The following is a 14,237-nucleotide window of genomic DNA, read 5'->3' on the forward strand; positions in this document are numbered from 1 at the left end:
GCCCAGAGTGACCAATAGTCGTTGAAAGGTCAGTTTTCACACCTCTGTGTGACGTTGAAGCACCCTGGGAGACTGAGTTCTGGAGGCTCTGCTTTGTCTCCCGAACAAAGAAACACGTGGTCAGGCTTTGATGAAACATGTAGGCCGATCTGTAGTTCACAAATACCAGGTCCCAACAACACTTCCATGATTATTAAGAGACTATTGCTGCTTACAAATGAAACTCGTGAGTTTGTGGTTATGACGTCATGTACATGGTGTTTAAGTTGTGAGAACATTGCTGCAAGGCAAAGCTTTACTGACGTTACTGTCAGTTTCTAGAAGCCACAGATACATAATCTAACACGTTAGCAGGCGAGTCACATAACACAGGAAATGAATAGAACTCTTTTTTTTTATTAAGAATAATGAGTAAGCGATTTTTTCCAAGTTGAGGTCTGATAAACCGTCTCACAGACAAACAGACCATTCTGACTTCAGTCTTTTTCTCTGTGATAGATTTGTACCATTCATTTAAAGTCATACTTCCTGTTGAGAAGCTGAAGACAACACTGGCCATGTTGTCGGCAGGAGCTGAATGTGTGTTCATGGGTTTGTTCCTGTACATCTCAGGTATGAATGACCGTTTATTTCTACAATACTAACTGTGAATCGTAACTGAACCGTAAGAACTTAAATGTTTATCAGCATATTAGTCAATTGTAGATTGATTGGAAGAAAAAAAGATGACGTTCAAAATATTTTCTCAGATTCTGCTCTTCACATATATTACAGCAAATCGGTATTTACAAAAATAATTAATGTACAATTTATCTACTAGAAGTTAAGAACTATAAAAATGCTTTTTTGGTAAAGGGGTTGGAGCAAAAAGCATCTGTGCCTTAAAAGGTTCATCAGTGGATCTACACTGCTCAGATCAACGTCCCAAATCAAGCATGAAATGGTTCACTGTTCGCTGGGAGGACAACAAGAAGGTTCAAGATCAGATCTTTGCAGACGGAAAACGTGTGAACATATCTGAAGAGAGCAACTTCACTATTACGATCAATGATCTGAGAGAGAGTGATAAAAACACTTACTGTTGTAGTGACGTTAATGACAAACGAAATAACTGCCAGGGGGGAGAAATTCAGCTCCTTGTTGCAGGTACAGTGGTTCAGTTATTGATTATTAATTGATCACTGCAAAAACATCAGTGCATTAATTCTTGATTTATTCAACATCATCTCAGACCTGCAGGTGAAGGTGTTTCCTGCCACAGGAGAAAAGACAGTGTCCCTGATGTGCAGCAGCAGTTGTCCTCTGACTGAAAGCCCTGTGGTCTATATCTGGTACAAGAACACAGAGTTTCTCTATCAGGACTCGTCTCCTTGGTACCAGGAGCTAATCAGCAGCGAGGAATCAGTCACATACTCCTGTGCTCTCAAAGGCTACGAGCATCTCAGAGCCCCTGAAGTCTCAGTGGGTGAGTGACAACATGTGGCTCCGTATCCTGGTGCCTTGAATTGTAAAGCTTGTGAAACACTGTTCACCACAGAATGTCGTTCTTCTTTTGTCCAGATTCTCTCACATCAGCCTGCTTCACTGTGACCTATGCTAAAGGCAGAATGTGCTCAAATCAGCAGAGACCAGAAGATGAGCCGTGCTCCATCACATATCCCAGAGGTGAAGTTTCACAAATAATTACATGCAAACACACTCCCAATCCCATACGTCTAAATCCTTTAAATAATGTTTTCACAATTTAAAAGATCTACAGTGTTTCACCAGAGATCGTTAGTTACCTTACACGTTGAAGCCCGGTCATACTGAGGTCCTGGTTAGGGACCATGAGATATGAATTCTGGTTGGGTTAAGGTTAGGCATGAATTGGTCGTGAATGGAAACGTGTGTGTGTGTGTCTGTGTACAAATTAACTAAAGAAAGCATGGATGGATTTTCACTCATCATTATGTGGCAGGGATTATCCAGTAACTGTTTGGTCACTCAAGTTATTAGCCCATCTCGATTAACGTGGCAGAGATGAAGTGGTGAGAAGCAGTTTTTTTTTTTTATTCTCTCCCAACAGAAATACAAGTACATGTTCAAAAGACTAAAGTCAGGGGGCATTTCAAACTGGCCTGTAACACCAGCTGTCCACAGACTGAAGCTCAAAACATCACATGGTACAAAAAGAGAAAATTGGAGCCGGAACCACAATCAGTTCCCAGCTCCTCTCCTCACTCTTACTCCTGTGCTGTAGAGCACTTGTTCTCAGATGAAGTTTGTGAGTATGAGCTCGTTTGTGCTCTGTTATAATTCATAAACGATTTGAGTCAAGAGCCTGTAAATGGGAGAAAGATAAACTGTTTGATGATTTGTTTAAAATCTCTGTTTCAGGTATTCAGGATCAATACTGCTTCACAGTGAATTATGTCAACAGGAGGATCTGTGCTCTGCAAGGTTCCTCAGTGAACATCTCTAGTGAATACTCGGATCCGAAGAACAATCAGTCGATGTCTAAATTGTGGTATAAGAATAGGAGAAGTGATATGGCAGCTGGTGAAGAGCTGATAACGAATACAGATCGTATTAAGTTTCATGGAGTGATGAACCGCCACATCCTGACAATCTATAAACTGAACAAGAATGACTCAGCAGAATACATATTCAGAATAAGAAGTAATGCAGGGAGATGGCCGGCTGTTCCTGGGGTGACTTTGGTCGTCACAGGTAGGTACAGTATTTAGATTAAATACCTGCATACTTTCTATAGAGAGTTACTATCGATAATAATAAGGAAACTGATTCAACAAACCAATTCCATTTACCCTTCTTGGTTATTTGGGTTGTTTTAGAAGACACTTGTTCAGGAACGTCTTTATCAACTGACCAATCTCATCTTTCAGATCTGAGAGTGAAGTTTAGTCCTTCTGAGGAGGTGACCGAGGGGCAGAGAGTCACGCTGACCTGCAGAACCAGTTGTCCTCTGACGGACAACATGAACTACATTTGGTACTTGAACAATCAACCTCGGAATCTGACAAAAACACAAAGCAAGTACCTGGTTCTAGACCCCGTCAGCAGTGAACATGCAGGAAACTACTCCTGCAAGGTTAAAATGCTCCAAAAGAGCTCTCTTCAAAAGATGCTCACTGTCCACAGAAGAAGAAAATGGACTCAAGCAGCCATAGGATATGTTGCTCTTCTCCTGGTTATAATACCCATCATCGTCTTCTTGTGGATTAGGTGAGCATCACTGTGCTCTGCTTCAAATCAATGACTTTCACATTCTCTTTCACACTAACCTGGCTTCACCTATTCATTTCACTCTCTAGGAGAAAGATGACTTCCATCCAGTCTCCTAGAACTGAAACCTCTGTCAACTTGGAGGTAAAGCAGAGAATTTTAACAGTTTCTTCCATTAGACAAACGTCCTCATCTATTCAGAGAGTTCAACCGAGTCCAAACAGCAGCTTCAACCATTGTTCTAATGAAACAGAGATGCATTGTCCCATATGTTCCATGAAAGTTATATTTTACAATACTGTACATAAATCACGTTTTATTTTCTCAGTACAATTCAGTTTTTAATTTTATATACATCAAGAGTTATTCCAGGCAAATGCAGCTATATTGAACCCTCCCATTCATTTGACCTCCATTTGGAATCTTTTAATTTCATTAAGAGAATTTTAAACACACAGAAATATTAAATAAAAATGTTTCTCTTGTCTCTTCATCAGATAAGCCCTGGTCAAGTGTACGACGACATCTCGGCTCAACCAATACAGGAGGATGATATTCTCTATAGCAGCGTCCAATTCCCCAACAACAGAGATGCTCTCTACTCACAAATCCAGTCACATCAGCCCCAAGAAGAAGAGCAAAGCCCCTATGCTGTTGTCAGCTTTATACCTGAAACAACACCCGAGTAAACACAGTCTATAAATGCATTTCTATTTCCACTTTCAGGCAAACTGGCCTGTTAGTGGACCTCTAAAATTAGTACATCGCCATAAACAAAGGGCTATTTGATCTGATATTTCCCCCTCCATTAAAAAAAGAAATCTCCTTCCACACGAATTTTGTTTTCCTTAATATCTCTGATGGTATCTCTGTCACGACGAGAGCAACAAGACTACAAACACTCAAACAAGATAAAGTCGAGGATCAACAATCCACCAAACAAGGACATTTTCCGTTTTGTAAAATATCAGCATTAGCGTGGACAAGGTGATGTATGGAACATGATAACTGTTCCTGTCATTATCTCTGCATTGCACTTACTGTACGTTGAGGGGCATCAGTTTGCTGTGCAGCTTCCTGTGATGCACATCTCCAGCTTCTTGATGCCTCAACAGCACATTTGAGAGCCCTGACAAACAGTCACCGCCTGTTTTAGGAAGCAGGAAGTTTTAGTTTCAGTGACCAGTCTGTTAAAACTACATTACTGACTGGTACTCTTCACTGTGCATCAACAACCCTTAAAGAAATACTACTACTTCTGTGAAATGTTGGGATCATGACTTAATCGAGGTTACAACAAAATGTTCTGTACCGTTATTGATTATCCTGCATGATACAAAATACCCACGTTTCCGACACACAGTGGAGATTCTAAAGTCTATTGGGGCCCCAAGCAAAGATTCCCAGGGGGCCCCTCAAACAGCGTTCGTCACATTATGTTATAAATTATCTTACATCAACGAAAGGTACAAGTGTAAACAGTTGTTTCATTCAAATGTTTTCACTTACATCAGTACATTTTCTAAAAAACTAAAACAAGAACATTCCAAACCTTCTAATTTATCTGACTATGAAATATAAACAACCTTAAAAAACATCAATGAATAAACGCTGTAAATGTAACGCTAGCTTAATTAAGTGTATCTCCCATTAGCCAATGCTAATGACAGCATTCAGTTAAACTGTTATACTTAATTATCTGCCTCACTTACCACGGTCGTGCTTTCTCTAGCGAGATATTTTACACACCATCTTAGAAATTAATAAAATCTTATAAACGGTTGGTGAAGGTTAACATTACAGGCTGGTTTACCAGATCAGAAATCTCCTAGCTAAAAATGTTAACTAATCTCTAGGCCGATGATAGCTAATAATAGTTATATTACTTCTTTCTCTAACATTAGATTCCAATAAAGAACTTTTAAAATAAACTGTTTATGTTCATATTTACTTGGGTAACAACAGATCTCGTGTTACAGGAAGCTAACGTACGGTTCTTTGAAAAAGAGAAAAATACTCACCCAGCATGAAGTGACTTGTTGATGCCTGTTTTCAGCGACTGCTAACTTTAACCATGTTGGCTAATGGTCGTCTCTAAATGTCACTGAAGTCAAAGGCACAGAAAAAAGATGCAAGTCGAGTAGTTCTTCTTACACATTTACTAGCTGGATGCAGCTACGCTAGCTAAAGAGCTAAATCTTTACTGCTAAGATGGGACTTTTGTGAAGTCATGCTAGCAACCCTGTAGGCTAAAGCTAGCTAAGCTTAACTACTTGCTTCCTAAACAATTAATTTGTTTTAAGGAATTTCAGCTTCTGTTTTAAAACAATTCTCATTTGGGTATCAGCCGTTAAGATATAGAAAGCTGACGGCTAAAAAATCTGACATCAAAGGATTTTTCTGTGGTGAAGCCTTATGCTATTGACTGAAGCTAATAGGCTAACATTTTTGTGTTTTTAATTATTTGTGGTGACTAATGTCAAGCTAAATGTGTCTATACTTCTACATTCATTAGCATTTACACTATATTTTTGATTTATATAACGCATGTATGTATATATATATATCTCTAATGAAATATTTGTTATGTCATCTCTTCTGGCTTCATTCTTACCAAATATTTTTTACAGCACCAGAATTAATAAATATGTTTTTATACTGCACCAAACTGTTAAATAGTTTTTTACAGCATCAGTGTTTAATATTGTTGTTTAACTTGTTTGCATTAAAATAAACTTCAGATTAATAGACAACGGATTGTACCTTTAAATAAAGTCAAGTCAGTTTTCTTCTTTTACTTTTTTAATGGCCACAGTGATTAATGAATCAAACATACAGGGGCAGAAAGACACAGAATGAATTAAACTACAAACCACATGGATTAAAGAAACAAATCAGTCATGGATACATCATCTGTAAATATTAATATATTTTTATTATCATACCAGTATACACTTCAGTAATTAATCCACATACAAAAAACATAGGAATTAATTTGTTGCCTCAAGTTAAAGTTCTGCAGGTTGCATTGAGTCGTCTCATTCTTTGTCTTTCAACTCAGTTGATAATTCAAGTCTCGTCTCCGGTCCCATTATAGTAGTTAAATATTTAAAATATGTTGCTGTGAACTTAGATACCCTGTTCAAAGTCAGTATGAATAAATTATAAAGGCATGAAAAAGAATTGTGGACATATGAAATGGTTTAAATTTGGGTCCCAGACACATAAGGCAGCACTTTTTAATATTGCCCACATCATCTAAGTGCTTCATTATACACACCATATCACCTCATGGAGAATGTGAAGGAAGAATGTGACAAGTGTTTTAGTTTAAACACAACCAATCAGAAATGGATTAGAACCTGTTCAGACTCTATTTGAGGCCAAACACTGCGAAGATCATAAAACCACAGTTAGCGGACATGTGGTACATCCTGTCTGATTTGGTTGATACCACTTCCTCATACGTTGAGCCTGTATTCACATACTTCCGGAAGGCCAACTCTACACTCTGCCCTTCACTGCTTCGTGCACAAACAGAAAACTTGATAAACCCCGATAATGATAAGGTCAGTGATAAGGTCACATGATGCTACATAACTTGCTGTTTATTACGCAATGTGAAGTCAGTTGTTTCCTCCATTAGATTTCAGTATTTGTATCATACCAATGGCTTCGTGCCTTGACCAGTTACTCTCATCCTCTCCTGATATGCACCATCTCTTCTGCCCTCGTGGTCCCGTCTTCTCAGCCTCCATCTCCCTGCGATTTTGCTCATGCGGTCATTTATCCAGGAGCAGATTGGCCAGGGATCGGAGGATATCTCTCTTCTCATATAGATACATCTGAGTTTCCCACAGCATGTCCACCAGGATCCGCGTCACTCACCTCATCCAGCATCACCTCCTGTGACAGCTGGGGGCTCAATCTGCACAAATTAACACAGGGGTTTGTAAAGAGTTACTTTCAGGTTCACAGACATTAATATGAAACTGCAAATGAGCCAAACACTGAGGATAATAGGAGTTATGCATAGCTCTGTATACTAATGTCCATAGAAATGGTTTACAGTATATAATGTAATGAAATGTAACTCATATTCAAACCAGGAATCAAAGCAGACAAGAGGATTTCTGAATCCCAGATAGATTTTCTGAAATTATTGCATTAACAAGCTTCCAGAGGACTGACACACTCACATTTGACAATTACTACGCTTACATGAACACCAATATTCCAGCTACTGAATTTAATCAGATATTATTTTGATAGATAAATAGTTAGTAGAAAACTCCAATAGGATGTTATAAAGCAATTAAGAAGTAAACATGTCTACATGAGGATCGCAATACTTCAAATGTCTTGATTTTTGCTTATTCCGAGTATCAGTAAGGTTAAGATAATCAGAAAATGCTGTTTACATGGCAGTGTCTTATTCAGCCTATTGTCTTAATCGGATCAATATCAGAATATTGGTCATGGTCAGCTATAGCAGCTAAATGTTTACCCTTTGTCAACCAGAAACCTGCGGTCAGTTACACGTCTTTATTATTTAAAACACTGTATAGGAAGCATCAGAGTATAAGAGAGAATGAAAAGTGCGCCACAGAGAAGGTGGTGTGATAAAGATGTTTTGATGGAATAAACGAACGAGGGCAGAGAGCAGAGTTAGTGGTGAAAAAGAACCAAAGCACAGCAAGTTCATTTTCAGCAAACCTGTGATAGATGGTGTCGATCATCTCACACCAGGCTCTGGCTCTGTCCACGGCACAACCATCAGAGTCTGTGCACTGTTCAGTCAGAGAGAGAGAGACAATTAAAAGGCTACAAAGATGTGAAAAACACAACTCTGACTCATGGGACAGTAGAAATCAATGGTTAAGAGTCCAACAGGCTTTTATTTAACTACAAAACAAAGAGTTGGAGACTGAAGCAGCGGCCGTAGCTCAACTCACACAGTCCACCAGCATCTTGCCCAGCTCCTTGGCTCCTACAAAGCTCTTGGCCAGCTCCAGAGGATTGGAGGGTCGGAACACATCCACAGAGCTCACCACCACCTGAGGGGGTTTACCTGCAGACACACGGGAGCACGTTTATGATGCAAGTATTCACTGATCTAAATTTATTATCACTGTACTATGAAGATTTCTGTGCAACTAGGTAGAACTGTTGCACGTTTACACTGAACCAAACACGCTGAGATATTGCGCCTCAGTGAGGGATTTTAGACAACATGACAACAACGATGCCTACACCCCCCAGTCCAACTTAGTACCTTTTATATAGACTGGTCAGGAGGAATAAGGGCTATAGTATGAGATAGACATGCCATTCATGCTCCTGCCAGCACAAAGTGGTTGTTGACACTTTCAGATTAAGAAAGTGATCTTGACTTTTGAATTTAGTTCAGACGGAGCATGAAATATATTATTAGTTGTGATGAGACACAATGAAGTGGCCTACCTGTCCCAAGGGAGACGACTATACCCAACTTCTTGATTTCCTCCCTGTGGCCCTGAGAGGCAGGAGTGTTAAGATGAGTTAGAAAGTGAGGGAACAGATAGATGAATGACATAATGAGACAAATATACTTAACAAATCCACGTGGGTTAGCGATTGAATGAGCAATTAATGGATGGGAGCAATACAAATATGAAGCTGCTGTCAATGTGCCTACCTCCGCTTTGACGGCTTTGTTGTACTGATGGATTTCTGACATGGCGTCCAGTGTCGGGTTATTGGCCAGCAGCCCTCCATCCAGAAAGCGGCCCATTGGTCGGAAGTAGGTGGGAGCAGCACCGCTGGAGCGGGCAGCTCGCCACACGAGTTGTTCTGATGTAAAGACAAGAATATGAGAATGAGCCGAAAAGGCAGTTTTTAGACTCCAAACTTCAGAGAAAGATGCTTAACGACTTAATGGTTCATTTTTCAAACTGCTCGACAATAAACAAACACATTGATCGATGGTGAGAAGGACAAAGAGCTGAAACGTATTTCTTTGCTGCTGTGCCTCATAAGTACGTATGTTTAAACATTAACATATTTCAATTTAGGAGTTAATAAAACTTAAATTTAAAGACAGAATTAAACTGTTTGTGAAGCTGTTCCTTGCAGATGCTCGTCGTCTCTCATTCACACCCACACACCTTCATCTGTCACCTTCCTACGCTTTCTGGGCGGCTCCTCTGTGTATCCTACTATCAACACATCCTCATCCTCCCATCCTGCAACAACAACACGGCAACAAGTGCACTTGTTCTTGGACACAGTGACACACAAACTCACATGGAGGGATTTGCATTCACGCAGAGCTTTTTCTTTGTTTTTACTATTGAGATTTAAAGTCACCAAAGGTAAGATTTGTCGCCATCCAGTGGTAGTTTTAATGCACTCCATTATTCTGCACTGGTCTAAGGCCAACGCACACAAGTGGTAATTCTGGATTACCTTGTGGGATGGTGATTGGTTGGAATGTGGCAGTGGTGGTGTATGGGGGCTCTCTGCGGACGGAGGGAGGGTTGTAGTTCCTGAAGATGTGCAGCTCGCCTGGATGTCTGTCTGCCAGGACACTGGTCACCATCACCCTGTACACAAACAAGTGAGAGGGAAGAGAAAAGAGTAACTGTCAGAGAGGAGACAGATAAAGTGCCGCCAGCCGCAGAAGACAATTTACATCAATACATTTTTTACTTTCCTCAGTGGTTTCAGATGTAGACTCTATGTAAAGCTTGGCTGCAGTATTGATCATAAACCCCACCTCCTCCATGTTAGCGGATGGGACATGGACCACACTATAAAGTCATCATTTTTCTCTGAAGATGGTGTCTGTCGTTTTATGTAGCTCTAAGTACACTGATCTATTTTATTATTTTTTTTTTCAGTTTGGTTTTAATTTGTTATTTGACGCCAGAAAAACCGTGCGAATCATCATGATTGACAGCTGAGACGGTCTCACGATTGGTCGAGAGATCACTACTGCTCAAGCTCTGGCTCCAGATCACATCAAAATCACAAGATGGCAGCACATTTATCTGGGATATTTTGGCCTCATCTTTGTACAGTGGCAGGAAGCATCTTTATTTACAGTCTGTGGTTTCAGAGCAGAGTCGGTTTCACCCAAAATCAGCTCAAACATTCAAAGGCACAGTAAAACAAAAAATTGCATTTCAAGATGGTTGATTAAATTTCTCCAAGCAGCAGAAACTAAGAAGAAACACAGATCCCCACAAGAAAGAAACGCAGCCTTCTTCATGGAACTAATTGGCTGAACACTGAATCTTTAAGGAAAGTTTTTACGAGTATTGGTTGTATTTTTGCGTATTTTCCTGTGGTGCAGTAGTGGTACTTTACACAATCATGTAGCTAACACTGGAGCATTTTATTACTTAGCCTGTGAGAGCCTTTTCGCTGCCACTTTAAGTTTTTTTGACTAATGTGTAGTGAGCCCATTCATAAGAACAGTTACCTCGGGTATTGGACGTCTGTCATCTTGGTGTTCTCCCCAAACTCTTTCTTCAGGAAGTCCTCCAGCGGTGCAGATTCATAAGGTCGTGACCCCTTAAATACCTGCTCCTTCATCCTAAAGTACAAGCAGCGCAGGTACTCCATAGACTTACCTACATGTAAAAGAACCGCCATTATTGTTTTGATGCAGTTTTATACAAACAATGTGGAGTGGAAAGGGAAAAACACAAACCGTGGACTATAGCGAGGGCCAGGATGCCCCCGGTGCTCGTGCCAGCGACCCAGTCAAAGAGCTCTCTGGTTGATTGACCGGCCTCTTTCTCCAGAGCGATCAACATCTGGATCAACACGAGACCCTTGATACCTCCACCATCCAGACACAGCAGACTGTCCATCCTGCAGCAGAGGAGAACAAAATGACTTCTTTACACCCGAGAGCTTTGTCGTCTCCAAATCTGCAACATTAATATAAAAAGATCGGTAGAAACTTTAAGGTTTTTTAATACTTGGTATTGTAAGTAGAACTAAATCAGAAAAAATAAACAAGGACTTCTCTTTATCTTAATAAAAACTACAATCCTCAACATCTCACAATGTTAAATATGGATTCACCCTCAGTCTACGCCCAGATTCCAAATGATCAAATATAAATCCGAGATAAGTCTACCCTCATTTCAGAAAATGACTTCCCATCAACTTTGGATAAAATGTGGACAATACTCACTTCTTTTTCACCATTCTGCGACCGTCCACTTCAGACGGGCCTCTGCTCATCGCACTGATTGTTGCCCCCACATGCATGATGTCCTCAAACCCTGTCAGCCAATCACAACAGCTATTGGTGGTGATGACAATACAATGGGCCAGTAATTAATTGGTAAATCATGGAAGACTAAAGGGGGAACTGGGTTTTCTACAAGCCACATGGGAGTTTTACTACGAATATCTATTTAGTTAAATACTATTTAAGATTTCGTATAATAAATGTTGCTTTATATGGGAGTTATGCAAATTGGGATAAGTTAGAAAGAATGTAAGAACTAGTTAAACTATACTAGAATTCTTATCATTTTAATATCAGCGTAACTTCCTCTCAGAGTATGATCCACATAAAAACATTTGGGAGTAGGGCAGCGGGTGCGTGCTGATAAATAAAAGTAAAAAATCTAAATAATATCACATCTTGTGACTAATGTTTTAATCTGGCTGAGAACAATCATGTCAACTGTAAAATATACAATGAATATAAAAAGAATGATTGACAATGTAAAAAGGCTTCACAGTAGATACAGCTCCTCCCTGACCAGCGGAGCCGTGAGCTAAATGTGAGGAACAGGTGGTTTTACCTATGGTTTGAGACTTGGCCTTGAAGGTGACGGGGGGAGGGCTGCCAGGGGAGGGAGGGTGGCAACGCTGGACCCCTACACTACACAGCATGTCCAGCAGTATCTTTCTATTAGGACCTATCATGTTAACACAAACACACAGACACACACGCAAGCAAGTCAATATGTTAAATCAGGCAAACCCCACAAAAAGCAGAAAGAGAGAAAAGAGAGAGAGAGAGAGAGAGAGAGAGAGAGAGAGAGAGCATGAGCAGGCTGTTAGCAAACATCATCATCATGCATTTTCAAAATCAATAACATCAGGTGGAGGTTTCATACAGAATCATATCAATGTGTAAACAACAAATGTGCTCCTGCAATAATCTCAAAATAAACAGTCAATATCAATTATGATTATACAGTTAACTCATTATTGTAATTACATTAAACAATTAAGTTCAACCTTTGTGCTTTTATGTCTTTAGACTGTTTCTTGTCCTGTAGCATGAGATATAAATTCTGCACGTGAGAATCAACAATCTTCATCACACTACATGGCAGAACAATGTCTGTATTGCACCTGTAAAGATTAAAGTTATTCATTACATACAATCATGTTCATGCAGAGATTGTGTTATCAACAGCAGAACATGTGCTTTCAAATAAAACCTCATGAAATCAAACCCAGGCAGTCAGACGAGGCTCAGTAAGTTTCATCACAGCATTTCACTGTCAAAACTCAGACTTCCTTTCTGTTCTCTTTCTTTCTCACAGAATCGTTCATTCGTCTCCCTCTCAGTTCGAAGCCCTCGTCCCCGTCCCTCCGGCCTCGTTTACCTTTGCTGGTGCGTGCAGCGATCAGTCCGGGGGTTTCTCCCAGGTCGTTGTGGATCTCCACATCGGCACCGAACACCATCAGAGCTTTGATCAGCTCCATGTGGTCCATCTACAACCAGAGGAAGTGGATATGCGTCATTCGTCTTTTCAGAACAGTCTGTGGTTTTCACCCGGTGAGATGTATCCTGTGTACAAACCTTGAGACAAAGGCCTTGTCTAAACTACTGCAGACAACAAACACTCAAACGAGCTTGCTGGGCCAGTAGGTGGAGAAAAAGTCTATGATCAACAATCCACCAAACACCAGAGAAGAATAATGTGTTCCAAGTAAAATTGGGCAAGTCAAGCTCCGGTCAATGTTTGAAATGTGGAGCTGTGCTGCTACATTTAGCTGCACACTTGTAACTGGACCAAGAACTGCTAACACAACTACTGAAACTGGTAAACAGCTGCCATTGTTGTTGTTGTTTCTGGTGTCTGCTCATTACACAAAGCAACAGTCGGCACGTGTGAAGTAAACTGTGACATCATCGTTTCCAAAATGCTTTGTTTTGTTTTCACACACTGATAAACAGAAACCAGGTTCTGCAAAAATCTGCACTAGTGGAAGGTGTTTGTAAAAATCTCCATATTAGTGAGTTAAAATACCGTTTGCATTTAGATGAGAGGCCCAAACACAGAGGAAACATGTTCGTTCAGCAAAATATCAGCATTAGCATGGACAACATTCTCGGCTGGCCCCTCAAACAGAGTTCGTCAACATTATGTTATAATTCTTACAGCAACGAAAGATAGGAAGTGTAAAAAACATTTTAATTTCAAATTAAGTTCATTTAAAAAAAAAAAAAACTTAAACAAAGAACCTTAAAACCTTCTGATTTTCAAAATATAAATATAAACAACAATAAAAATGTCAACGAATAAACGTCATAAATCATCAGTGTTTGAGTTTGTAAATTAGCAGGATTACACAAAAACCACTGAACTGACAACCATGACATTTTGTGGAGGGGTGGGACGTGGCCAAAGGAAGAATACACACAGGAAGTTTCCCACAAACTTAACTCAATACGTATATGGTTAATTCCAAGTGACAGCAAACAAGCACACAACTGCAGCTGAAACTGAGGTCTGACTGACTGCGTGGATGGTAAAAACTTTAGGGATGATAGTGCAAGCACATGGCAAATAGTGCTGCAAATTGCACGACACAAAACGATACAAAGCAGCAATGTGGCAAAACACCAATCTAGAGATTCCATGTTATAATAATAAGAGAAGCGTAAAAATGGTTTGGTTGATGATGAAAATGTGGTGGAACAAACTACAATCTGGTGGCCGCCACCGTCTGGATAATTAACTGGAAACGCTGCTTTGACATAT

At 40.0% G+C, this 14,237-nt stretch overlaps 1 protein-coding gene and 1 pseudogene across 1 annotated transcript in view; one reads left to right on the plus strand and one right to left on the minus strand.

Moving 5' to 3' along the window:
• Positions 1-14,237, plus strand: part of LOC117761930 — a 29,001-nt gene that overhangs the window by 10,744 nt on the left and 4,020 nt on the right. The window contains exons 3-4 of the mRNA XM_034586293.1: positions 2,380-2,712; positions 2,889-3,228. Of these exons, the coding sequence (XP_034442184.1) occupies positions 2,380-2,712; positions 2,889-3,228 (673 nt within the window). The remainder of the gene's footprint in view (positions 1-2,379; positions 2,713-2,888; positions 3,229-14,237) is intronic.
• On the minus strand, positions 6,143-12,970 carry LOC117761912 (annotated as a pseudogene).

The sequence above is a fragment of the Hippoglossus hippoglossus genome, chromosome 1, assembly GCF_009819705.1.
Source record: "Hippoglossus hippoglossus isolate fHipHip1 chromosome 1, fHipHip1.pri, whole genome shotgun sequence".
Taxonomy (NCBI): Eukaryota; Metazoa; Chordata; class Actinopteri; order Pleuronectiformes; family Pleuronectidae; genus Hippoglossus; species Hippoglossus hippoglossus.